Source organism: Macaca thibetana, chromosome X (genome assembly GCF_024542745.1).
Source record: "Macaca thibetana thibetana isolate TM-01 chromosome X, ASM2454274v1, whole genome shotgun sequence".
In the NCBI taxonomy this organism is placed as follows: domain Eukaryota; kingdom Metazoa; phylum Chordata; class Mammalia; order Primates; family Cercopithecidae; genus Macaca; species Macaca thibetana.
The window spans coordinates 119,444,897-119,472,136 of record NC_065598.1 but is presented as its reverse complement, the minus strand read 5'-3'; the positions used below and the strand labels follow the sequence as shown (position 1 = coordinate 119,472,136).

The window sequence follows — 27,240 nt, the reverse complement described above, 5'->3', positions numbered from 1 at the left end:
CCAAACAGACAATTACCTAAGCTTGTCTCCGTACTGACCTTATCTCTTAAGAGCAAATTTCAGAGGAAATGAATAAGTATTTGATAAGCTGTCATGTTCCTTTTTGGGCTTGCTGACACACTTTTTTTTCTGAAGAGAGCTGCACACTTGGAAATATATTGTGCATTTTTCTACCTTGACTCAGCATCTTACAATATGTTAGCATGGCAATATTTTAGATATGGCAAGGATATGACCTTTCTGTAAAGGTGCAAGTTATTACATACTGGAAAATAGCAGGAATGCTCATGTTGGGAAAGAAAAGGTGAAAAAAAAAAAAACTTGATGAATAAAAGGCCAGCCAAAGAAGACAGGGAGTAGGCTCATCAACTGGGAACTCTGACAGCAACAAAATCGAAAAAGCACTTACCTTTTCCAGGGAATCACTCCAAAAAGATAAGATAATCATCAATCCTTTATTTGGTTTATTAATAGCATCAGTCTCTGAATATTTTTATAAGGAATTATAAGGAATATTTCAAGACAAATTAGGTAAATAAGGCTTTCAAACACTTTATTTAAATGTGAAAGACTTGATGATTCAAAAAAAGCTTTTTTTTAAAAAAAAGGCTCTTGGAAGTGAACATGCAAACATAATTCATATGTTTAGGATTATTCCAGAATGAACACATTATAGAGTTAGAATTAGTTACACTTATTACAATTTAAACTCAAGCCATATAATTAAAAATTATTAAACCTATGCAACTTATTATGAAAGTAGGATTTTTAAATTCCTTTACAAGTTAAAGTGATGCTTTTACCTCAAGAAATGGTAAACCACCCATAATGCATTACTGGGGCCATACTCCACTTTTTCACTCCCACAGCATCCATATTAAATGCTCAGAAATCAGGTCTTGACAGTACATGAAGAGTAGCTCTGTCTCTCAACAGTTCACTAATTAAAACCAAGTTCACCAACACTCATACACAACCCAAAATTCCAAGTTATTATTTTACAGTGAAGCTTAGCCTTTTCATATGGCCCACGGACCAGAGTATTTGCATTGACTCGTTCTGCCTCTAAAGACCAGATCTATCTGGCTCTAAAGACCAGATCTACCTACACACGGGAACCTCATTTATCATGTACTTATCAACTTTCATTGTTATTGTTTCCTTGTCTTTTATTGTTATTTTCTTTCACTGTCTTTTATCGTTATTGTTTTCTCGTCCAACGAGACAGTGAACAGAGAGCAGGGACCAGGTGTTTTTACTTCTATACCCTCAGTGTCCTATTACATTGTTGACTGAATGAATTCTGTGAACCCTGTAGCAAAGTGACATATAATCAATCACAAATCATGAAAATATAAATGTGAGAAGAAAATACCACATAAAATTCTGACTCTCATGTAGGTTTCAATCACTTGGAATTTTTTTAAAAACTTAATATAATCATAAACTTTCCAGTGATTTTGTAGGGTTACTTCAAAAGGAGGCTGGTTACAAATCAGTTATTCATGAGCTGCAGCTGCTGAAGTTTCCCTTCAAAATGAGGTTTTCTATGTAGTAGAAACAACTAGGGCAGAGGTAAATGAAAAGAAAAACTCATTTCATTGGATTTGTAATACAATTTCAAATCCTGTAGCATCAAATACGATAAACATGTTTAGAGCGTATCTTAAATTATAAGATTTTCAACTCCAGGTTGGTCTGTGGATTTTACTGTCCAACATCAGAACACTAGGCAAGAAGGTTGCTTTCAGAATTAAACAGAAATCCTTCACTCTTTTTCTAGTGCTTGTTTTAACACACAGTATACAGCTTCAAATATCCCAAAAGAGCCTATGACACCATAGCTAGTGGAGAACTTGGCAAAGACAAGGGACACCAACCAACTTCCCACCATACAATCAAGCAAGACATTTTAAAATTAGTAGCTATCAAATAATATTTCACTAAAAATGGAGCTTTTCACAAAAACTGAGGATTATTTTTATTTATATTTGGCAAGAATTGACATTAATCATTTATAAAGTATTCATTATGCTTTAAATTGTTTCCCATTTGTAAATATAATAACTGAAAATAACCTATGGAATTACTTTTTCCCAATCCTCATTTCAAAGCTCCTCACTATGTACAAAAGTCCATTTCAGCTTTGACATCATGCTAGATGCTTCCATTACAGGACTACAATGGCTTTAGAAACTCATTTGTAGCTCACTGAACTGTATTATCTACAGTATATAAGACTTAGCATATATTTAAATTATAGAAAATAAAGTACAAGGTGTTTATTTTTCTTCATGGGGCTTTCAGGCAGACATCAGGATCTTCTCTTATCCCTAAAGAAAAATAACAAAAATCAAGAAAAAATAAACTTGCAAGCTATTAAAATTATAGATTAATGCATACTTATAAAATGTCCAACTGCATAAAACTCACAATGACACAACACAATAATATACCACAAGCAACTATTATTTAAAATTGAGTTATGAAGAATGGAATACTAGGCAGAAAAAAACAACTAGCCAACTTGGAAATTAGAGTTCTATTTGCATTTGTATTAAAAAGGCTATTCATTAATTTAATTCACCACTTAGTCTAATTGTCAGTTTATGCCTGAGCCTAGGTCCCTGTCAAAAAGGGACATAACAACTCATTTTCTTTTATCATAAATATTTATTGTTTCAATCAAGGCCGATCCTCTTACTCCAAACAAATGATAAACCCCATTCAATAGAGGAGTAAACAGTCACGTATCAGATAGCTACAGACATTGGCTGGTATTCAGTCTTTAGCACGACACATACACTAAAATAGGTTTGCTCAGGATATGTAATAATTTGTGCCAGTGGAACAATAAAGTCTACTATTTAATTTCCTTTGCTTCAGAAAAATGTCATTAATTCAAGCACCACCGATTCAGAAACCAGAATCGTGTGTGCCAGGCTAACATTAGCTTTCATGTCCCTGTAGGAAAAAAAGTTTACTAAGCAAAGGTAAAGCACAGCTCAGGTGTTCTCTGAATTATACCATCTTTCACATTATTTGTGTCTGAATTAGTGAAGTGAAATGATACTTAGCTACCTATAAAAGGGACAGGAAAGAACAAGATGAGACAGACAAGAGCAGTTAAAATATTATGGGCTTATAGAATTTTTGATGATTTTACAGTGATTTATTAAAAGTTTACAGAGTAATAGATTAAAATTATAGCACATAAATTGTCACCTCTCATTTGACTTGCTGGCTACATCTACTTTCTCATTGCATTTTTCTTACATAACTTCTAATTGATTATATGGTTATGAATAGGTTGACTCATAAATCTGAGCTTCCAAACCCTGTCAAAAATTAAGAGTAAATCATACCTGTAGTACCTTGTGTACTTCTAGCTGAGGACTTCTTCTCAACTGGATACTGCAGAGGTATTACAATGCCTTGATCTGGCTTCTGAAATGCTGAAATGAGATTTTTTATTTTCCGGAAATATCTTTTATGTACCCCAGGTGCTGTCTGGAAAATAAAAGGCCAAGAAAATTATTTACCTATCTCAAAATGATACAAAAAGACCTACAAAATGTGCTAGGGATGCTAAGAGAGGTAACAGTTGTGTAACTTGTTGAAATATTTGAAAACATAAGAAAGAAGGAAAAACAACATTCCAGAGGAGTTTACTTTGGTTGGCTGAATTTCCCTGCAAGAGGAGCTAATGAGCTGTCATTTCAGTTCTCCCAAGGGTGGTATTAGTTTGTACAAGCTCTTGCTCATCGCCCTGCCCTTCCTGCCTGCTCCCCATCAGACATCTCAAACCTCTAAGGGTATACAGGCCATTACCCACAATGAATTCACCAACAGAGGGGATGCAGTTAAACAGGAAAAAAAAAAAAAAAAAAAAAAAAACAGATCCTACAGGTCATTAATAAAAAGCCTGAGGAACAACAACAAAAGAAAAACCAACAACCCATCCTCCCTGCCATCATCCCACAATATAAAATGCTACACAGGAAATTAAAAATTGGCTGTTATGATACACACAGTGCACGGCTAGTTCAGTCCTCATACTCTTTCATCTCATAATATTTCCTGCGTCATTCTTCACATTAAAATTTTTCCTCCTTGGGAAACTTCCCTATACTCCCAAAATTATTCTCTTCATCAGCATGTCACTGTAACAAGGTTTTCTCTATGACATGAAAATGAAAGACTATATAAGGTCACCTTTATTTATTTGTGTATTTTTAAAGAGACAGTTATTTGCAGGTAACTATTAAAATGTATTCCTTTCCTGACATCAGTTGTCTTGCAAAGACACTGCCTGAAATCAACAACAATTTCCTGCAAAAGCTTATGAGCCAAGCTTCAGGCATCAGCTCAAAACTGTCATTTTACATAAAATAAAGTAGTATTGCTATGAGCAATTGAACAATGACTAGTATTTTTTTTTAAAGTTGTTTTTCAGCTATTCCATCTGGAAGATTTTTGAGGTGGGAGCTGTTTGTTTTTTTAGAATTTAATGAGAAAACATGAAGGCTGGCATGAAGACTTCTGTCAGCTAGACAGCGGTATGCTGAAGATAGCATACTACACTATCCATAGTAACTCTCAGTCATTTCCTTATGTTGGGGTAATTTTTCATTGAAAACATGACAAAAATTCTCTTTAGCTCTATATTAGTGTTCCCCCATATGTTCACAGTAGATGTAGAACACTCTCTCACCCAGCTCCACCCCACTCTCTCACCTACCCTCCACCTTCCTAAAGCTTGATTGAGAACTCATCCAAAATAACATGGCCATTCTTGCAGAAATCCAAACAGTTCTTTGGTTCCAAGATAGAATCTCCAAATTGCAAATGCAGGCCATAGGCACAAATTGCCTCCTTATACTCTCCTCAGTGCACTTTTTCATTTGCAAAGCACATTCCTATCTCTTGCCTTCACTATTTCCTCACAAAATGGCAGTTATTGGCTTATTCAGTTATTCCCATTTGACAGATAAGAAAATGTGAATGTAAAGAAATTAATCAGCTTGCCCAAAGTCACACAGACAACCAGAGGCAGAACTGGCTCTGAATCCCAGGACCCAGTCTCTTGCCTTTCAGATTAGAACTGGGTCAAACAGGATCTAGCGAAGCTAGGGTCATCAACCAGAAGAGAAACTGTACACTCCCCAAGTGTGGAAAGATTTCAAACCACACATCTTTTTGGCTGTTCTTGTGGCTTGTAAAACCATTTATCAACAGAAGCATAGCCGGGCACAGTGGCTCACACCTGTAATCCCAGCATTTTGGGAGGCTGAGACCAGTGGATCACCTGAATTCAGGAGTTCAAGACCAGCCTGGGCAACATGGTGAAACCCCAGCTTTACTAAAAATATGAAAATTAGCCGGGTGTGGTGGTGCACACCTGTAATCCCAGCTACTTGGGAGGCTGAGGCACGAGAATCCCTTGAACCTGGGAGGCAGAGGTTACAGTGAGCCGAGATCGTGCCATTCCACCACTCCAGCCTGAGCGACAGAGTGAGACTCTGCCTCAAAACAAAACAAAACAGAGAAGCATCATTTTTATGGGTACTGATATGTAGTTAACACTTGATTATCCATGCTAACAGAGAGGAATAATAGCACTGGAGGTATGGAAGCTATTTGAATTGGGGATCTGATGTTTCATAAGCAAATGACTGGCCTATTTTACAGTGTTTTACTTAGATTAATAAGGACAATTATTTAACATCTGCTGATCTCCTGATCATATACCCAGTAAAGCCTGAAGACAGTGATGTCAACAGGGTGACATCACTGTTGTGATGTCAGTACATTTTAAATAATGTATTGCCAACAATTCACATATTAATAAGGGAAAGTAGATTGTAGAATTATCTAAATTAACAATTTAGCAAAATTTTAGTCTGAGTCATATAAGATAATACACTAGGCAATGATTTAACCTAAAAATCTCTCTAAAACTAGAAATACACATGATATCTGTCTTTCATAATTCTGTGGGGCCAGGGTTCGATTTCATTACACTCTTTAAAACAAATCTCACTTACCTACATTTCTAGCACAATATATGCACAGATGATGGCGTGTTACTGCCCTGATTTTTCCTGCAGCATGGCAAACTAAAACATTGTTCCAAAAATCAGTATTAATATCTATCATTTACCCAGCTTTGAAAATACATTTATCACAAGAATTGTACCACTGACAACTCTCATCCTGTCACTGAACTCAGCTATTCTTCAAATTTGCACATCTCCCATACTGTCACCTCTTAGTTATCCATGGAAACATGTATTAGATCACAGCTGGTTTTCAATATGCTCTAGAGAAATTTCTTCCAGTCAGGTGGTATGAGCTCTGAGAATATATACTAGTTTAATATTCACCTTAGAACAGCACTGCTAATAAGGTAAATTTAGTAGATAGAAAAAAACGCAATATGCATTTCAAAAATTAAAGAACTTTTTAAACTATTTTCTATTTGGGGATAAGTCATGCCAATCTTCTGCTCTCTTGATGCAGAAAATTACAATATTATTAAATAAACAAGGTCAGATCAGACAACAGGATGAGGGGGCATTTGTGTTCAATAAGCCCTCTCTTCTTTAACATGATCACAAGCATGTAACAATCTCATATGATGTTATACTCAAAATGCAGGAAAACAAGTTTAAAAACAAAGTTGTTAAACCCTAAGAATTTAAGATCCTGTTGTTACATAATATTCTTCAGCAGCTGAAGGGTATTTCTCTATGGAGAAGAGCTATTTCTGGTGAAATAATATACAAACATATATGTGTGTGTGTGTTTTTGTCAGTATATGTTACATGTAACTTTCTTCATAATAAAGTTTAATTTCTTATTCAATCATCTCTGCAGTGATACAGAGAATTTTTTTAAATAAACAACTATAAATCATTTTGATTAGAAATGGCATAACTTTATCTTTAGTTAGTATTACAGTTTTAATAATCCTTACATAATACAGCAACAGTATGTTTGAAAACTTGGCCTAATTCATCTCAGTGGTTCAAAACATTTGTGGTCTGTAATTTGTGCTTTCCAATTTACTGATAAATTAGTAAACGGGAGAGCTATTTTAACTTTTTGAAGTATAGACTTCAGAAAATTTTAAATGTATAGATTGAGTTATTAATAGGAGCTGTGGCAATTTTCAGGAGTTCACTCTTTTGAGGGCTCACTGCGTGCCAGGCCCTATGGCAAAGAGCTTCTTTATGTGTGTTATCTTATTTACTCTTCAAAATGAGCCCTGTGCATAAGGGAGGATTCTTAGGCTCAGTTTACAAATGAAGAAACTGGCTCACAGAAAAGTCAAGTAACCTGCCCAAGATCATAGACCTATCAGAGAGGAGGGGAGACCAGACCTGGAACCCAGATTTGCCTAGTTTCTTCCCAAAGCTGAGTTTCTTCCACTCATAACTGTTTAATTTCAAGTTATAACTTCCCAAGGATATTGTAGTCTCTTAGAAAACAAGCATCATGGTTTTTAATCTCCCATAATACCAACACTCATATTGGTATCATCTGGTAAATAACTGTTCATTTAATTATTTTACCTGCTTTTGATATGCTTTCTAAGATTTCACATAGTCACTAAAAGTTTGACATAACCCTTCAACATTTTTATCTTTCTCCTGAAGTCATACAACTCTGCAAAATGGTGGCTAAACAGGACTGGGACCAAAATTCTCTAAAGCTTTCTTAATGACCCAAGAACAATTTTTGATTGGAGCTTTAAATATTTCAACCTTATGAATACTTCATAATGTAGAATTTGCTCTTTTATAAAACCAGCCTAAATTTCAAACACCTCCTTGACACCCCCAGAAGCAAAAATAAATAAAACTATACCTCAGCACTCCAAGAACCTGTTTCTGTCTGGGACACTCGGTATGTATAAATGTAACCGTGATACCTGTGAAAGAATAAACTTCCATTACTAAAATATTCCAAAAGGACAATGGATACTGTAAATTTAAGCTTAATATTACATATAAATGTCACTTATACTAGGACACACGTATATGGTGCCATTGCATTCACAGGAAGCAAAGCATAGTGAATCTAACTTGTCTCCATATTGTAACTGCCCAACCACAGTTTCCAGTGAGATTTATCTTTTCATTTTTTGAAATATGGAAATTCATGCTCCTAAAGATTTGTCAAGTTGAGAGACTATTTGGACAGAAAGAAACTACAACAGGGACCTGTTGTAATTGATAAAACCATGAATTATTAGATAGTTTTAACAAACAATAGACTTATTTTTAAGTACATATCGAACCTTAAGGTGAAAACATTTCACTGGGATAATACACTATCAGGCCTACATAATTATTAATATTAATAATATTTGTTATAAATATAATAGCAATAGTATAAGGATGTAATACTATAATATGAATATAACTATATTTTTATAAAATTACTATTTTAATGTATAGCAATATAATATTGCCACAGTCATGTATCACTTACCAAGGGGGATACATTCTGAGAAGTGCATCATTAGGTGATTTCATTGTTGTGCAAACATGATAGACTGTATTTACACAAACCTATATGGTATACCACCTAGGCTATGTGGTATAGCCTATTACTCCAGGCTACAAACCTGTACAGCATGTTACTGTACAGAATACTGTATGCAGTTGTAACATAATGGTAAGTATTTGTGTATCTAAACCTACCTAAACATAGAAAAGGCACAGTAAAATACAGTATAAAAGATAAAGAATGGTATACCTGTTGAGAGTACTTACCATGAATAGAACTTGCAGGACTGGAAGTTGCTCTGGGTGAGTCAATGAGTGAGTGGTGAGTGAATGTGAAGGCCTAGGACATTACACTACTAGAATGTTATAAACACTGTAAACTTAGGCTACACTAAATTTATTTTAAAATATTTATATTTCCTGGATCATGAGGTCAAGAGATCGAGACCATCCTGGCTAACACAATGAAACCCCGTCTCTACTAAAAGTACAAAAAATCAGCTGGGCATGGTGGCACACACCTGTAATCCCAGCTACTTGGGAGGCTGAGGCACTGAGGCAGGAGAATCGTTTGAACTCAGGAGGTGGAGGTTGCAGTGAGATGAGATCACGCCACTGCACTCCAGCCTGGGTGAGGGAGCGAGACTCTGTCTCAAAAAAAAAAAAAAAAAAAAAATCTCTTGAATAATAAATTAACCTTAGCTTCCATTCTTTTACTTTATAAACTCTTAAACTTTTTAAACTTTTTGACTCTTTTATAACACTTCACTTAAAACACAAACACATTGTACAGCTATACGAAACTGTTTTTCTTTATATCCTTATTCCATAAGCTTTTCTCTGTTTTTAAATTTTTTATTTTATGTATTCTTTGCTATTTAAACTTTTTTGTTAAAAACTAAAACACAAATACACACATTAGCCTAGGCCTACAGAGGGTCAGGATCATCAGTATCACTGTCTTCCACCTCTACATCTTATCCCACTGCAGGATCTTCAGGTGCAGTCACACACAGGGAGCTGTCATCTCCTATGATAACAATGCCTTCTTCTGGATTACCTCCTGAGAGACCTGCCCAAGGCTGTTTTACAGCTAACATTTTTTATATAAGTAGGAGTAGATTTTAAAATAATGATAAAATGTATAGTACAGTAAATACATAAACCAGTAACACAGTAATTTGTTATCATTATCAATTATTGTGTACTGTATATAATTGTCTGTGCTATACATTTTTTTCTTTTTTCTATTTTTTTTTTCTTTTTTTGAGATAGAGTCTCGCTGTATTGCCCAGGCTGGAGTACAGTGGCACAATCTCAGCTCACTGCAACCTCCGCCTCCCAGGTTCACACAATTCTCCTGTTTCAGCCTCCCAAGTAGCTGAGGCTACAGGTGCACGCTACCATGACTGGCTAATTTTTGTGTTTTTAGTACAGACGGGGTTTCACCATATTGGTCAGGCTGGTCTTGAACTCCTGACCTCAGGTGATCCACCTGCCTCAGCCTCCCAAAGTTCTGGGATTACAGATGTGAGCCATCACACCTGGCCTGTGCTATACTTTTATACAGCTGACAGCACAGTCGGTTTGTTTATACCAGTGTCATCACAAATACATAAGTAATTCACTGTGCTGTGGCATTACAATGGCTACAACATCAGTAGGTGATAGGAATTTTTCAGCTCCATTATAATCTTATGGGACCACCATTGTATATGCTGTTCGTTATTAAGGAAAATGTTGCTATATTGCACATAACTGTATTACTATATTACTCTATAATATATTATAAATGAAATAATAGTAAAAAAATATGAATTCAAAACAAGTGCTGCTTGTTTTTATTATATTTTTGTGGAAGAGCAACTCTAAAATGCTGTAAACTAGGACTATCTCCAAAGTGCCTTAGCTGTAACTTTATTTTCCTAAAAGCAGCTTATCCTTTTAAACGGGATAAATATTCCCTCCCATTACTCAGTTTATATCTATATTGCATATCTGTCTAATTGATTTCTACTACATGCCAAGAGTTTTACTTTCTGCATTAGTCTGTTTGGCTGCCATAACAAAATACCATACCTTGAATGGCATAAATAAAAGAAATTTACTTTCTCACTGTTCTGGAGGCTGGAAAGTCCAAGATCGAGGTGCCAGCAACGTAAGTTTCATTTTGAGCCCTCTTCTCTTGCCTTGCGAGTAGCTGACCTCTTGCTGTGTGCTCACACAGCCTTCTCTGTTGTAATAAGGCCCCCAATCCTATCATATTAGAGCCCCACCCTTATGACCTCATTTAACTTTAATTATCCCCTATCTCCAATTACAGTCATGTTGGAGGTTAGAGCTTAAACATGTTAGGGGGGAACACAATTCAGTCTACATCATTCCACTGTTGACCCCCAAAACTCATGTCCTTCTCACACTTATACCATCCCAATGGCCTCAAAATAAATTAACTAATTCTAGCATCAACATAAAATCTAAAGTCCAAAGTTTCATCTAAATAAAATTAGATGTGGGTTAGACTAGCAGTATTATTCATCTTGAGGCAAAATTTATTTCCAGTTGTGAAACTATGAAACCAGACAAGCTATGTGCTTCCAAAATATAATGGTGCTACAGGAAGACAATAGACATTCCCATTCCAAAGGGAGAAATTGGAAGAAATAAAGGGGTTGCAGGTCCCAAGCAAGTCCAAAACCTAGCAAGGCAAACTCCATTAGCTCTTAAGGCTCAAGAATAATCCTCTTTGATTCAATACTCTGCCTTTCAGGTTCACTGGGAAAGCAGCATCACCCCCACAGCTCTGTAAGGTGGCCACATCCTTTGGCTAGGGTGATGGCCCCACCCATGTGGCTCTGTTGGATGTCAGTCTCACTTTCTGAAACCAAGGTAGAGGCAGCCTTAGCCTCCAGGCCTGTGTACTCTGGGCCTATAGTAGGAATGGCAGCCCTGGTGATCTCTGAATCACCCTCAGGGTCGTTCTTCCCTTTTTCTTGAAGGATAAACCATGTTTGCAGCCAAATAACTATACCATACTGTCCTGTTCTCTTTGGTCCAAACTGGTAATATTTCTGCTGCTTTTATCAAAACTCTATTCCTGACTTCTGCTGAGATGGCTGGGTAATATCATAAGTAATCTTAAGGAGTGATAGATAATCCAGCCACACCCTAGTGTTGTCTCCAGCACAAGCTTCCTCATTTATTGCAATACATAAAGACTCAGAATTTTCCAAATGTTTAAGTTCCAGTTCCTTTTTGCTTAACAATTCCTTCTTCAATTCATCTCTCTCCTTTTGTATTTTACCATAAGCAGTCAGGAGGAACTGAGCCACTCCTTCAACATTTTGCTTAGAAATCTCCTCAGATAAATAGTCAATTTTTTTACTCAACAAATTCTACCTTCTTCAAAATACTAGAACACAGTTCAGTCAAGTTCTTTACCATTTGTAACAAGGAACACCTTTCTCCCAGTTCTCCCAGTTTGCAGTAACATCTTCCTGATTTCCATCTAAGACCTCATCGGAATAAATAGTTCTACCAACATTCTGTTCACAGCCATCTATGCTTTCTTCTAGAATACACCTTAAAACTTCCCCAGTCTCTACTCATTACCTAGTTCTAAGGCCACTTCCACATTTTTGGGTATTTGTTACAGCAGTACTCCTCTTCTCAGTACCAAAATCTGTATTGGTCTGTTCAGGCTGCCATAACAAGATACTATAGACAGGGTGGCTTAAACAACAGAAATTTATTTCTCACAATTCTGGAGACTGGGAAGTCCAAGATCAAGGTGCCAGTACGGTAAGTTTCATTCTGAAGCCTCTTCTCTTGGCTTGTAGGCAGCCACCTTCTTGCTGTGTGCTCATATGACCTCTTCTTTGTACATGCATTCTTCCTTTTCTCATAAGGTCACCAAGTCTATCAGATTACAGCCCTATCCTTATGATCTCATTTAACCTTAATTACATCCTAGAGGTCCTATCTCCAAATACAAGCATATTGGAGGTAAGGGTTTAAACATGTGAATTTAGGAGGAAAAAAAGTTAAGTTTATAGTACATGCATTATCTCCTTTGGACCCCACAAAAATCCTATTAGGTTTATATTGTAATATTTATTTTATAGATGAGGAAACTGAGACTTTGATATGTTAAGTAACCAAAATCAGACTAGAGATTAAAAAGCAAAAATGGGATTTGAATCAGGCCCATTTCTAGATCCCCAGTTCCTGATCCCCACACTGTACTGATACAGATTATTTGTTATATTTTAGTATATATAGTAATGCCACTTAATTTGCCTAATAAATTTTACCTCATAAAACCGTAAGGTAAACTTTATAATGAATTGTTTCAGATTTTGAATGTGAATCTAAATCTATTGTGAATCAAATGAATGTGAAACTAAATCATTTATTTAATAAACTTTCTGATTGCTATTCTTGGGCACAAGTTTGAGTCAATAGAGATCTTTGGTTAGGACACGTGCTTTTTTTTTTTTTTTTTTTTTTTTTTTTTTTTTTAAATGGTGTATTGCTCTGTCACCCAGGCTGGAGTACAGCAGGGTGATCGTAGCTTACTGCAGGCTTGCTCTCCTGGGATTAAGCGATCCTTAGCCTCCTGCCTTAGCCTCCTGAGTAGCTGCCACTACAGGTGCACACTGCTGTGCCTGGCAAATTTTTTTTTTGTTGTTGTTGTTTAGTTTAGTTTTTGCAGAGACAGGGTCTTGCTCTGTTGACCACAATGGTCTTGAACTCCTGGCCTCAAGCTATCCTCCCACCTAGGCCTCCCAAAGTGGTAGGATTACAGGTGTGAACCACCACACCTAGCCAGGACACGCACTGAACTCTGGTTAAAATCAATGTGTTTACAAGCAGAAGGTCATGCTTGACTTGATGATCACATTTACCATTAACCTCCTTTGGAAATAAAAGTATTTAAATACATGAATTAAATTAGACTTACGTCTGTAATCCCAGCACTTTACTTTGGGAGGCTGAGGTGGGCAGATCACCTGAGGTCAGGAGTTCGAGACTAGCCTGGCCAACATGGTGAAACCCCATCTCTACTAAAAATACAAAAATTAGCCGTGTGTGGTGGTGGACGCCTATAATCCCAGCTACTCAGGAGGCTGGGGCAGGAGAATCGCTTGAACCCAGGAGGTGGAGGTTACAGTGAGCTGAGATCACGCCATTGCACTCCAACCTACGTGACAAGAGTGAGACTTCATCTCAAAAAAAAAAAAAATTACTACATCTTTCATCAATATCCATCAGGACTGATTACCCAAAGGGCAAAAAATATCTGAAATACACTATTCAGATTTACTTGATTCATGACACTAAACAAAAGGTCAATTTAACTACTGATGTGGATTATATGATGTTTTATTTTTAACAAAGGATTGCCAGAATATTTAGATCATATATAAAATAGCTTGATATATGCCTATATATAATATGCTGAATAAATATACAATATTACAATGTTAAAGTCTTTTGTCTTTTTAAACACTTGAAATCTACCTCAAAGCCCACTAACTTCAGCAAGTACTCTATGGGGAACAAGGCAAGAGCTTTGATTTCCATTTTTTACCATGGGAACTCAAGGTAAGCCTTTAAGTGATTTTCTTAAAGCCATATAGCAAAATGGAGATGGAAGCAGTGAAACAGCATAGGTTGTTAGTTCCATTTTCCCTATGAGAAACGATTAATGGCAATAATTCAGCATCATAAGAGTGATGTGGAGATTCATTATTTAAAATCTCAGCAACAAAATAAGCAGAATGGTAAGCAACAAGTTTTCCACTTTCTAAAACAGTGGGTCTCTAAAAAATGCAATGATTCTATCTCCCTACTATCATTCAGACATATTTAGTCAAAGTAAATGAGTCTGTTTTGAGAATTGTTTCCTAACGAATCTGATCTTATCTCACTTTCAGTTAAGCAGCAGGAACCTGAGTACCACTTCAAAAGTTCCTACCTCCTTCAGTTTCTGAACAACCTGGTGTCAATGGTACATAAAACTTCTCATGATTAACTCATCTAATATTAACAATTTCTTTCTCCCCACAACCCCTCCAATTTCTGAATGAGCAAAATTGTCTCACTCCTCAAATAGGCCAGCAGTTTATATCTTTCACTTTCAAGTTACTGAAGTAACTGACCAAGGATCCCATGTAGTCAACTCTTACTATAATATGTCATACATGGAAGAGATCTAAAACAGTGCAACTCAAATTGCATTCCCAGGATAACAGCATCAACATCACCTGGGAGCTTGTTAGAAATGTAGACTCTTGGGCCCCACCCAGACCTGTTAAATCAGAATCCGGATTTTAATAAGATGCCCAGGTGATTTGTGTGAACATTAAAGTTACAGAAGGACTGATTAAAATGCAAAGAGAACGCCCACATCTCATTGGGAATATTGATGGCAACTTCCCTGATGTCAATCGGGCTTCTTCCACCTGCCCAGGGTACTTCTGTACCACCTCCTCCGTAGTCATTCAGTCTATGCTTTAAGAATGCAATTTTATTTTAGTATAAGCTGAAGGTTTGTCAGTCATTTCAGTCTTCATAGGACAGTGTTTCTGAACCATTTTTTCCTTTCTTCCCCAATAATATTTCTTAGTTTTATTTTCTATAGCTTCTATTATAAACCAGTAATTTTGTAATATAAAATTAAACTAAAATATTGAATATGCCTTTTCAAACAAAACATACTCTGTCCCTGTCCATGGAAAATCACTAGTTATATAATAAGAGCAAGTTATATAATAAGAGCTATAAAACCATACATATTTTTGACTGCATAACCTTGCTTATCTTCATATACTCCAAGGAAACAAGTCAAGAGGAAAAAGCAATTTGACAAAGATTTTCATACTAGCCCATTTTAATTATGAAAACATTGAACTAACCTAAGTACCCCTAAATAAGGAATAATTACTCAAAATAGGGGAATTGTTTTTAGGTATAACCCCAAAAGCACAGACATCAAAAGCGGAAATAGATAAATGTGATTACAACAAACTAAAAAGCTTCTAAACAGGAAAGGAAACAATCAACAGAATGAAGAGACAACCTACAGAATGGGAGAACATATTTGCAAACCATACATATGATAAGGGGTTAATATCCAAAATATATAAGAAACTCAAATTACTCAATAGAAAGAAAACAAATAATCCCATTTAAAAATGGGCAAAGGACCAGAATAGACATTTCTCAAAAGAAAATATACAAATGACAAACAGGTATGTGAAAAAATGCTCAACCTCACTAATCATCAGAAAAATGCAAATGAAACCACAATGAGATATCATTTCACACCTGTTAGGATGCCTATTATCAAAAATAAGAGAGGATGCAGAGAGAAGGGAACCCTTGCACGCTGTTGGTAGAAATATAAATTAGTACAGCCATTATAAAAAATGGTATGAAAGTTCTTCAAAAAATTAAAGATAGAACCACCATATGATCCAGCAATCCCACTACTGGGTATATATCAAAAGGAAATGAAATCATCATGTCAAGGAGAAATCTGCACTTTCATGTATATTGCAGCATTATTCACAATAGCCAAGACATAATGCAATCAACCTACGTGTCTATCAACAGATGAATGGATAAAGAAAACGTGGTGTATATACACAATGGAATACTATTCAGCCTTAAACACAAAGGAAATCTTGTCATTTGCAACAACATGGATGAATATGGAGGACAGTATGTAAAGCGAAATAAGCTATGCACAGAGAAACAAATACTGCGTAGTCTCAGTTATACACAGGATCTTAAAAAGTTGAACTAATACAAGCCAAGAGTAGAATGATGGGTGGCTACCAGGGGCTGGTAGGGGCGTGCAGGGTGGGGATTGGGAAATTTGGGTCAAAGGATAAAAAATTTAGATCAGGAGGAACAAGTTCAAGAGATCTATTGTACAACATGGCAACTATAGTTAAAAACAATGTATTGTATTCTTGAAAGTTGCTAAGAGTAGATTTTAAGTGTTCTCATCACAAAATATAAGTATGTGAGGCAATGCGTATGCTAATTATTCCAATTTAGCTATTACACATGTATACATATTTCAAAGCATCATGTCGTACACAATACATATATACAATTTTTGTCAATTTAGAAATAATATATAAATTACAAAAAAATAAGGGAATTACAGCAGAAAAAATGGTTCAAAATTACACTTTCTCTGTCAAAGGTGAAGGTTTAAAATATTACGCTGGCTGGGCACGATGGCTCACGCCTGTAATCCCAGCACCCTGGGAGGCTGAAGTGGGTGGATCACGAGGTCAGGAGTTCGAGACCAGCCTGGCCAACATGGTGAAACCCTGTCTCTACTAAAAAATACAAAAAAAAAAAAAACCTGCCAGGTGTGGTGGCACACACCTGTAATCCCAGCCACACAGGAGGCTGAGGCAGGAGAATCGCTTGAACCTGGGAGGCAGGGGTTGCAGTGAGCTGAGATCGCACCACTGCACTCCAGGCTGGGCAACAGAGAGAGACTCCATCTCAAAAAATATAAATAAATAAATAAATAAATAAATAAATAAATAAATAAAATATTATGCCAAAATTCAAAAGTATTAGAGTCCTAGGTTTTCAAAAAAACTTTAAGTATGTGGACTATGTTGACATAAAATGATAGTATGTGTAAAAAGTGGGCACAAGGAGATCCCACTCTGATTACAACTATTCAAAACTGTCTGTCCCTGTGTATATATACACTAGAAGTAAACTTAAACTAACATAAATGCATTCTTGCATGTTATTTTTTCCTATAGTTATTTAAGTGAATACTTTTTTAAGAAAAACAAGCAGAATTACAATTTGGAGGCTTACAAACCTAGCCTAAGCAAATCACAACTCATAAAAAGATAATTCATTTTTTAAATTGTTACATCCCCTTTAGGATTATATTTCCTCTGACTCCCTTCATTAATACAGACAAACCAGCAATGTCGTGTAATTTTAACTTCTTTCCCTCATTAAAGTTTTTTTGGACTTTTTGATAATCCTAGAATTTAAAATGCATCACCAAAAAAATCAGAAAATGAATAATTGTTAAAGAACGGTGGAGTTTTATCATTGCCATTAATTTATTTTAATTACTATAAAGCATGTGTTAATCTAGTCTCTGCTGATATTGAAATTTGTCTTTATTTCATCAAAAGTTGTCCCTAACTGTAAAAAAGTGTTCAGGTTAGAAACGGACAAGAAGCAACCAACCTGACTTGTTTCTTATTTTCTCAGTGGGTCAGTGTTGGGGACAGATCCTGGTTTAGAACTGAAAAAACCACATCAATTCCTTTTTTATACCACTTCAAGGACTACACAAAAGAAAAAGTTTAGCTACACCTGACTTCTTCATGACACTGCAAATAAAGCAAGCCAGTACCTATGCCCTTTATGTCTATATGAACTAATGCTACATACAAAATTCAGACACAACTATAATGATTTTTTTTTTTTTCTTTTTGAGAGGGAGTCTCCCTCAGTCGCCGAGGCTGGAGTGCAGTGGCGCAATCTGGGCTCACTGCAAGCTCCACCTCCCGGGTTCATGCCATTCTCCTGCCTCAGCCTCCCAAGTAGCTGGGACTACAGGCGCCCGCCGCCACACCCGGTTAATTTTTTGCATTTTTAGTAGAGACGGGGTTTCACCGTGTTCGCCAGGATGGTCTCGATCTCCTGACCTCGTGATCTGCCCGCCTCGGCCTCCCAAAGTGCTGGGATTACAGGCGTGAGCCACCGCACCCAGCCTACTATAATGATTTTTAACAAATGTTTCAGAACTTTTATATCCAGAGGAATAGTATCCCACACAAAGCCATTATTTTTGAGACTATACTCTGATTCAAGAGCTTTCCAAACTTCCAATGGCCCAAACTTTATTCTTTCAGAGAGAATTTTAATTTTTGAAACAGTTGAAAGTCATTCAACTTCAAGTCTGACGGTAAAACTATCTGATATTTTGATAAGTCATGAAAATAAATATAATCACTTCTTCCCCCGAACATTCATATCAAGTTTTATTTATGTATACTTATGTGGGTCTAACTTTGTATTACAATTATTTATAGAGCTTTTATTTATATTAAAAAACACGGCCGGGCGTGGTGGCTCACGCCTGTAATCCCAGCACTTTGGGAGGCCGAGGCGGGCAGATCACGAGGTCAGGAGATCCAGACCATCCTGGCGAACACGGTGAAACCCCATCTCTACTAAAAATACAAAAAAATTAGCCGGGCGTGGTGGTGGGTGCCTGTAGTCCCAGCTACTTGGGAGGCTGAGGCAGGAGAACGGTGTGAACCCTGGAGGTGAGGGAGCATGCAGTGAGTGGAGATCGTGCCACTGCACTCCAACCTGGGCGACAGAGCGAGACTTGTCTAAAAAACAAAAACAAACAAACAATTAAAAAAAACACATATTACATGTTAACTTTACAAATATTAACTCATGTCATAATCGTCATAACAACCCTGTGAGGTAAGTACTCTCATTATCACCATCTGCTGTTTTACAGGTAAGAAACCTGAAGCACAGAAAGTTAAAGTAACCTGCTCAAGGTAAAATAGCTAGTTAAGGGTCAGAGCTGGGATGCACACCCAGAGATCTGGCTGGAAGATCTGGGCTCTTAACCACCATTCTGTGCTGCCCCTCTCTTATACTAGAGGGAATGTATTAACAAATTGGTCTTTAACACAATTCCAAAAGCACAATTCTCAAAAGGGAGGGAATCTGCTTGGACATGGAGCTGGAACTGTCCACCCAGAGAAGGAGGGCAGTGGAGGGAGCTGAAGGGAAGAGGCCAGGTGGGGAGAGCCTGAAAGAGATCAATCCAGACTCCCCCTTTGCTTAAGCTAAATGACATCTTCAGACTAATCTTGCAACTTTAATTTTACATTGTCAGCCGGAGTCAGTACTTGGCTTATTTGCCATGAATTATCCATTTGATGGTTTATATGTGGCAAACTTAATCCTAGGCTGGTTTTCAGGCTCACTTTACCACTGGATTGTATTCAGGAAATCAAAAACAATGTTGGTGGCCTAAGTTATCATGAAGACAAATGTGGCACTAAGGCACATATCCAATTGAATTCAAAAACTAAATGTCAGTTGTAATTTCTCACTAAATGAAGTTATAATTTCAAGTTCTTTGCCACACTGTTCCCCTTTAGTGCAACTGATAAACTGGAATTTTATTTCATCACTGCTCCTCCCCCATTTCTCCAGTTCAGTTGTTTGACAGGCACTTTATTCCCAGTTGTACCTTTAAAACTTAAAGGACAAAAAGATAATTATGCTTTTATCTAAAGACATATATGTCAAATGACTTCATTATGTGTCCTTGACGTTAAAGAATTATAACAGCATTTCTTCTTCCAAATCTTCCATCAGATAAGTAGCAAACAAAGACAGATATGTCCAGAAGAATGCCAACTATGGAAATAAACTATTTTTGAGCTAATTATTTTAAATATTTTAAATTAGTTTTCCTCTTATCACCATCAAACAATCCTACTGGGCAGTCAGAACTTCCCCAATAGCTGTCTACACTGAGGGTGAGAATGGAAGAAATCTGAGAGCACATATGTACGTCGGTGAAAAGAAACTTGATGTATCTAAAAAAACAGAGGGAATAAACTTTAAAAAAAACTATCTGCATTAATAAGAGCATTCAGTACACTGGATAAATACAAGAACAGAACATAAAATCAGTAGCTTTCCTATGAAACAGAAAATATAGTGGAAACAGATCCCATTTATATTTAAAAGCAGCATACACATTCATACACACAATAACTCGAAATAAAAAAATGTGTAAGACATACAAAAAGAAAACTATAAAACTTGATTGATGGATATAAAGGAAAAAATTATAAATGGAGAGACTTATGGGAAGGGAAGACTAAATCATTTAAAGATGACAATTCGTTCTTAGTGTATTAATAAATTTAATGTAACCCCAATGGTATTTTCAAAAAATTTTAGTACATAATAATTGTACATATTCATGGGGTACAGTGTGATGTTTCAACACATGTATGCATTATAATAATCAAATCAGGGTATTTAGGATATTTATCACGTCAAATATTTATCATTTCTATGTGTAAGAACATTTCAACTAGTCTCTTCTAGGTATTTTAAAATACATAAGATATTGTTAACTATAGTCACCTTACTGTGCGACTGAACACTAGAACTCATTTCTTCTATCTAACTGTATGTCTGTACCCATTAGCCAGCCTCTCTTCATCGCCTTCCACCCTTCTCAACCTCTGGTAACTATCATTTTACTCTCTACCTCCATATGACTGAGGAATCCCACTACAGGGTATCTACCAAAAGGAAAGGAAATCAATATATCAAAGGGATACTTGTGCCCACACGTTTATCACAGTACTATTTACAGTAGCCGAGATATGGAAGAGTCCAACAACAGGTGAATGGATAAAGAAAACGTGCTATGTATATACAATTGAATACTATCTGGCCATTAAAAAGAATGAAATCCTGTTATTTGCAGCAATGTAAATAGAACTGGAAGTCATTATGTGAAGTGAAATAAGCCAGGCACAGGAAGACAAATATCATGTGTTCTCACTCGAATGTGAGAGCTAAAACATTTGGTCCAATGGATTTTTTTTAACTTAATAAAATGATTCTAGATTTCATTTTGAAGAACCAACAGATAAGAATAGCAAATAATTTTTAAAATGTATTAAAACATTATCATACTATAGTGCTATCAGTGCAAGAATAAACGGATCAATTGAGACAAATAGATAGTCCAGAAACAGTAACTGTTATATATAAGAATTTAATATATGGTATAGTCGGCTAGCAAATCAATGAAGAATGGAAGTTGTATTTATAAATTATATTAGGACAATTGCTACCTATCTGAAAACAAAATCAAATTAGATCCTTTATCCGCATCAAAATAAAACTCCAAATGGAATTAAAAAGGTAAATGTAAACTAACAAAACCATAAATTTAAAACAAAAACTGCAGTGAAGTTTTATGGCATACCTCAAGGGGAAAGGACTTTCTAGCCAAGGAAGAAATCAAACACAAAGAAAACAAGTAACATATTTGACTACTAAAAAGTTTGATTTTTGTATGTGTCAAAAAAAGTAAGGGCAAACACCAAACTTTGAAAAGATACCTTGCAACAGATCAAGGATTAGTGTGTGTGTGTGTGTATATATATATATACACACTATTATATATATAATCCTATTATATATAATATATTATATATACAATAGGATATTATATATTATATATAATAGGATTAATATATTATATATATATACTAATACAGTGTGTTAAAAAAAAAAGTATGATTCAACTGGTTAAATGAGAAAAATACACAAAATGCCAAATCATGTCAGGAAATACAACAGCTTAACAACCATATAAAATGACAGTCACTAATCAAAGGAATATAAAATGAGAAAAATAAAGAGATAGCATGTAAATATAAAATAAAGAATGACACACCAAATGTCAAAGGAAAATTTTCTTAACTATAATACCCATTTCTAGTGAGGGTGTAGTGAAACGGACACTCATGCATTACAGGTGAGCATGTAGATTGGAATAACCATTTAGGGAAAATATCTCATGATCATGTATATATCAAGAATCCTAAGCTGTTTATGTTTTCTGACCTAGAAATTCCACTTCAGAAATTCATTATAAGGAAATAATCATAAATACAAGGAAACTTTAATGTACTGAAATATACATCCTGATGGAATTTATAATAACAAAAATATGGAATGAGTCAAATGTCTAAAAGTAGGTGACTGGCTAAGCAAAATATGGTATACTTACTAGCTAGCTGGACTACCATGCAGCCATTAAAAATAACATCTTAAAGTTGTCTCTAAGAACATTATATATGAGTGTATTTTTTTCATGTTAAGTGGGAAATGGGAAGTGTATACAATTGTAAGAATACAATCATACTTTTTTAACACACGTAAATTTGTGTATACACACACACACACACACACACACACACACACAAACTAATCCTTGATCTGTTGTAAGGTATCTTTTCTAAGTTTGGTGTTTTCCCTTACTTTTTTTGACACATACAAAAATCAAACTCTTTAGTAGTCAAATATGTCACTCGTAAGAATACAATTGTGAGAGCACACGTGCGCAAAAAGCAATTCATCTTATTAAAATATAAAAGAAAATTCACCTAATTTTTAGCAATAACAGGGTCTCGTTCTGTCACCCAGGCTGAAGTCCAGTGAGGCGATCTCGTTTCACTGCAACCTCTACCTCCAGGGTTCAAGCAATTCTCCTGCCTCAGCCTCAGCCTCCCGAGTAGCTGGGATTACAGGTGTGCGCCACCAGTCTGGCTAATTTTTGTGTTTTTAGTAGAGAGGGGGTTTCAACATGTTGGTCAGGCTGGTCTTGAACTCCCAGCCTCAAGTGATCCTCCCGCCTTGGCCTCCCAAAGTTCTGGGATTACAGACGTTAGCCACCATGCCTGGCCTAGATAGGTTTGATTTTAAAAAAACACCTTTTTGATCACAGTCTAGGCACTGTGATATGAAAAAAAGTGTTAATTCATTAATACAATGATTATCTGAAGTTTACAGCTAGTCTTTAGTTAGTTTCACACGTATGTTCAATGTTTTATCTCACTTGACTTCTTTCCCAAAATTATCTGGAAAGGCAAAAATAAATAAATCATATCCTCATATTGAATCAACCTTCTTGTATTGGTTTACACATGATGTTTCAGTAGATGTAAAAATTTGAAAAAAAAAAAAAACAAGATTAAACTAAACTTATCTCAGAAAAAAAATAAAAAATAAAACTATAGATGCTTCTCTAATTTCTATTGTCTATATGTTTCAATTTTTCTATAACGAATAGGTATAAGGAACTATTTTTAATAGACTTATACAAAAATCTATATTTATTTAGAGAAAGTAATTGAAAGAAAAACTTATCACTTAAAATGAAGGTGAGCAATCCTACAAATGGAAAACTCCTTTAGTGCTTTATGAAGGAGTTCAATTTTCTAAACCAGAACAGAAGAAAAGGCCATATCTGAAAGCCATGATTAGGAGCTTCAGAACTGGGGAAAAGGGCAAGCATCGTTTGAAAGTACAGTTTAAAGTACAGTTTGAAAGGCATATGAAATGTATTATCTCTACAATAAAAATATAAAAACTATAGCTCAATTAAATCTTCTTGGTTAATAGGAGTAAACAAAAGATAGAATGAGAAACCATTCTGAGTAAACCCTACATTCAATGCATGTTTGTCAGCTATACCTTGTTGTCCATGTGTACGTGACACCATTTATATTGTTATTTCGACTACATATCATAAGCATAAGTGTTTTGGTTTAAAATGAGTACATGGTTTATTTCTAAATAAAATTTGATTTTATAATTACAGTGTAGCACCAAAAAGAGGGAATGAATTTTTTACATTTGTCAAAAGGGACACTCAACTCAAAAACGTTGAGAAACTGATAAAAGGCAATGTATCCTTATATCTTCCCTCTGCAGTACATTCTGGCTATCACCCAAACAGTCTCATAAGACTTTGAGTCCCCAGTGTACCATTTGAAAGACACCGTAAGGGAACTCCCAATTTGTCTAGTATTTTCCGCTACTTCACAAGGCAGTTTTCATGGAGAACTGAGAGTCATAAAAAAAGCATTTATGCAAGATTCACTTTGGGCAAAAACTTAAATGCTTGAGAATTTCTCACCTGCCTAAGTTAATTCCTCATGTGGTTCTGGCCCACATAGGAAAAAGGCTAAAGTTTTCCTTCTCTCTTGTATATGGTACTTAAGGCAATCTTTTGCAGAAGGTAGGATACACATTACTATTCCTGTTTTATAAATATGGAAACTGAGGCCCAGAGAATTTGAGTGACTTTCCCAGGGTCCACACCCTAACCTCTCGATGTTCATTCCTTTTCTTGCAGTAAAGAATAGAATTTGCCTTAACAGTTTGTTAATTCAAAAATATCTGCTGAGTGCCTATTATGTGTTCCTGTGTTCCTGGTGATGGAGACAATGTCTCCGCCCTCATGGAGATTATATTTTTGTAGGACAGCCCAGCAATAAGTAGGTAAACAGGCAAATTATCAAATAGTTTAAAGCTCTTTGAACAAAAATAAAGAGATGGAGTGAGTGTATCAGGGACAGAGAGAGGGCACTTGTTCTAGATAGGTGGCCAAGCAAGTCCTCTCTGAGGGAGGAGGCAGTTGAACAAACATATGAACTGAAGGTATTTTTGGCAGAAGGAACAATAAGCACAGAAATCCTAAGTGGGGGCATTTTTGAGGAGCTTGAGAAATGGCCAGGAGCCTGGTGAGGCTGAAGTCTTAGGTGTATCTTGCCTCTCACTATACCCTGTTGTCCCTCCCCTGCCCAGACTTGTTTTGTACGTTCTTTTTCACCTTTGGGTTAAGGAGCACATTATCTCCTTTGTCAGTTTCCCTAAAGCAGCGCCTTTCACCCACCCACTCACTCCACCTTCTCTCAATGAGAAAAGAGCCTAAGAATCCTAGCTGATTTTCATTGCCCTTCCCTAGGTTCCACACGGGAACATAATTATATAAGCAAAACATAAAGATTCAAGCCCAAGACATTCAATAACTTCCACGTATTTCCCTGGAGGCCTTTATGAAAAATGTATTTAGCATGACCTGAGAGCTGCCACAAACAAGGCTTGACCATTTTTGAAAACCAATATACAGTGAAAATCCTCTAGCACCAGCATCAGGATAATCTTTCTTCACTGACCCATAAGGTATTTCAAACTCTTGTGGGGTATCATCAGATGCTGAACTTACTACCAAGCATTTAACCTCATTTGGTTTCTGTCTAGAACCTACTATGCAGGGCTGCTGTTTTCATGGATTTTTTTTATCCTGCTGACAATAATGCTTGAGCTAGGTCCTTCCTTAGAAATGCCCCCATGATTCCTAAAAGAAATCAACTGAAAAGAGAAGATAAAATAACAATATATTTTTGGTATAATGACAATACCAATAGCTTACATTTATTAAACATTTACTAGGTGTCAGGCCCCAGTGCTAATTTTTTTACTGCATTATAGCACTTAATCTTACAATCCTATGAGGTAGGCAGTAATATGATACCTATTCAATGGATAAGAAAACTGGGGGACTGAGAGGTTAATTTGCCCAGGTCACAAGCCTAACATCTGACTAGCACAGGACAAAGTCTCAGATCTGCCTGACTCCGGAGCCCTGGAGCAAAGACGCAGATGAATTTGATTCAAAATGAAGCCTTAGACTGAGACATGCCTAGGCAAATGGCAAAGCTGAATCATAACAAGGGTGTTTTCCCTCCATTCCCTTTAAGACTATCGTGAGTCCTAACGTTTATCAAGAAGGGTCCTATTTCTGAAATCCCCTGCCCCTCCCCACCCCCCACTACTTTTCTAAAGGATGCTACATCAGCAGATCCAGAGAGGTGATTTTACTCATACACATCCCCCTCCTCTCTCAGCATCTCGACTTTACTGGCATTGCATTCTTAAAGTAATTGACTCTGTTTCTTAATGTGTCTCCTCTCCCTGAATGTCATGCCCTTCCTTTGGGATGACACTTCAAAAGTCGTTTAAAGAGAGCTAGAGTAAGGCTCCCAGGGCACCACCCGATAGGGTTCAAAATAGAAGTGGGGAGCCTGGGTCTTTCCTGGAGCGAAGATAAACTCTAGACCACATTTCAGCACCCGAAAGGGCATTCTCTGCGGCTGCCCCAAAAGGCTCTGGTGAGGGCCTTCTGGAGAGCAGGTGGCCCAGGGAATGAAATCCCCAGCGAGGGACTCAGGCGAAAGTATGTTTCACCACGGCCCTGGGCTGGACTTGAGGGCGGACCATGGAGGCGTCGTCGGCGAGCTGCTAATGCCGGCGCCCCTGCCTGCCTCGGCCTCCACCCTGGCCCCAGCTGCCGCTGCCCACCGCCCACACCCTCAGCAGGCCCATGCCCACTGTATCATACTCACAGCACACACAGGCAGTACACTCCTGGCACGCTCTCGCTGTCCCTCAGCAAATAGCTGCCATCCAGCCCAGTGGCAAGCAGGAGCTTCTCGCCTGTTTCCCTGCTGATTTTGCCATGATACACAGCCACTGCGTCCATGGCCTGGTGGACTCTTGGGCAGGCCGAGGAGAAGAACTGTACAAGGGAGATGCCACTGCTACTGCAGCCAGGCACAAGTCAACCACCTGACTCCCAGTTCAGCCAGATGTGCAAAAAAGAGAGAAGCACCCAAACAACAGGATGTTGTCTACTTGCCTTAAACCTCCTTCTCACACTTCAACTAAAACGAGCTCAGCAATTTAGTAGCTTAGTTCAATCGAGCTTGCCAAGGGCTTCCATCTCCTGCCCCCCAACACAGGGTTCATACAGAGCGGGAAGGAACATTGGAAGAAGGATTTTGCAAGATTGGGGCTGTACTGCCAACACACACCCTTGCACTCAGACAGGGATGCTTAGTAATGCTTCTGTTCTTGCAGTTTACTCAGAGGCCACCAGGAATAACTTAGCTCAACTAGCCGGTAAGGAGTTGATGATAGAGGCAAGTTGTACATGTCTCTGTCGGTATGTGGACCCATCATGTAGGGCAAAAACATACTAACAAAATGAAAGGATCAAAAGCTCTGAGAACAAAACACT

General features: G+C 36.8%; 1 protein-coding gene across 1 annotated transcript; it reads right to left on the bottom strand.

Moving 5' to 3' along the window:
• Positions 1–531: 531 nt before the first annotated feature.
• SH2D1A (SH2 domain containing 1A) lies at positions 532–26,943 on the bottom strand. Its single transcript, XM_050776617.1, has 4 exons — positions 26,567–26,943; positions 7,873–7,936; positions 3,366–3,510; positions 532–2,333 (listed from the first exon to the last, which is right to left on the bottom strand). Exons 1-4 carry the CDS (start codon positions 26,701–26,703, stop codon positions 2,293–2,295), a joined length of 387 nt encoding a protein of 128 aa, XP_050632574.1. The 5' UTR covers positions 26,704–26,943; the 3' UTR covers positions 532–2,292.
• Between the last annotated feature and the right edge of the window lie 297 nt (positions 26,944–27,240).

What these genes read in the sequence shown, in the direction of transcription:
- SH2D1A (XM_050776617.1), bottom strand. Translation starts at nt 26,703, where the DNA reads ATGGACGCAGTGGCTGTGTATCATGGCAAAATCAGCAGGGAAACAGGC. An exon ending in CAGGTTCTTGGAGTGCTGAG is followed by an intron (nt 3,511 to 7,872) that starts GTATAGTTTTAT and finishes TTTATTTTCCAG; the next exon opens with ACAGCACCTGGGGTACATAA. An exon ending in AAGTACACAAGGTACTACAG is followed by an intron (nt 2,334 to 3,365) that starts GTATGATTTACT and finishes ATTTTTCTTTAG; the next exon opens with GGATAAGAGAAGATCCTGAT.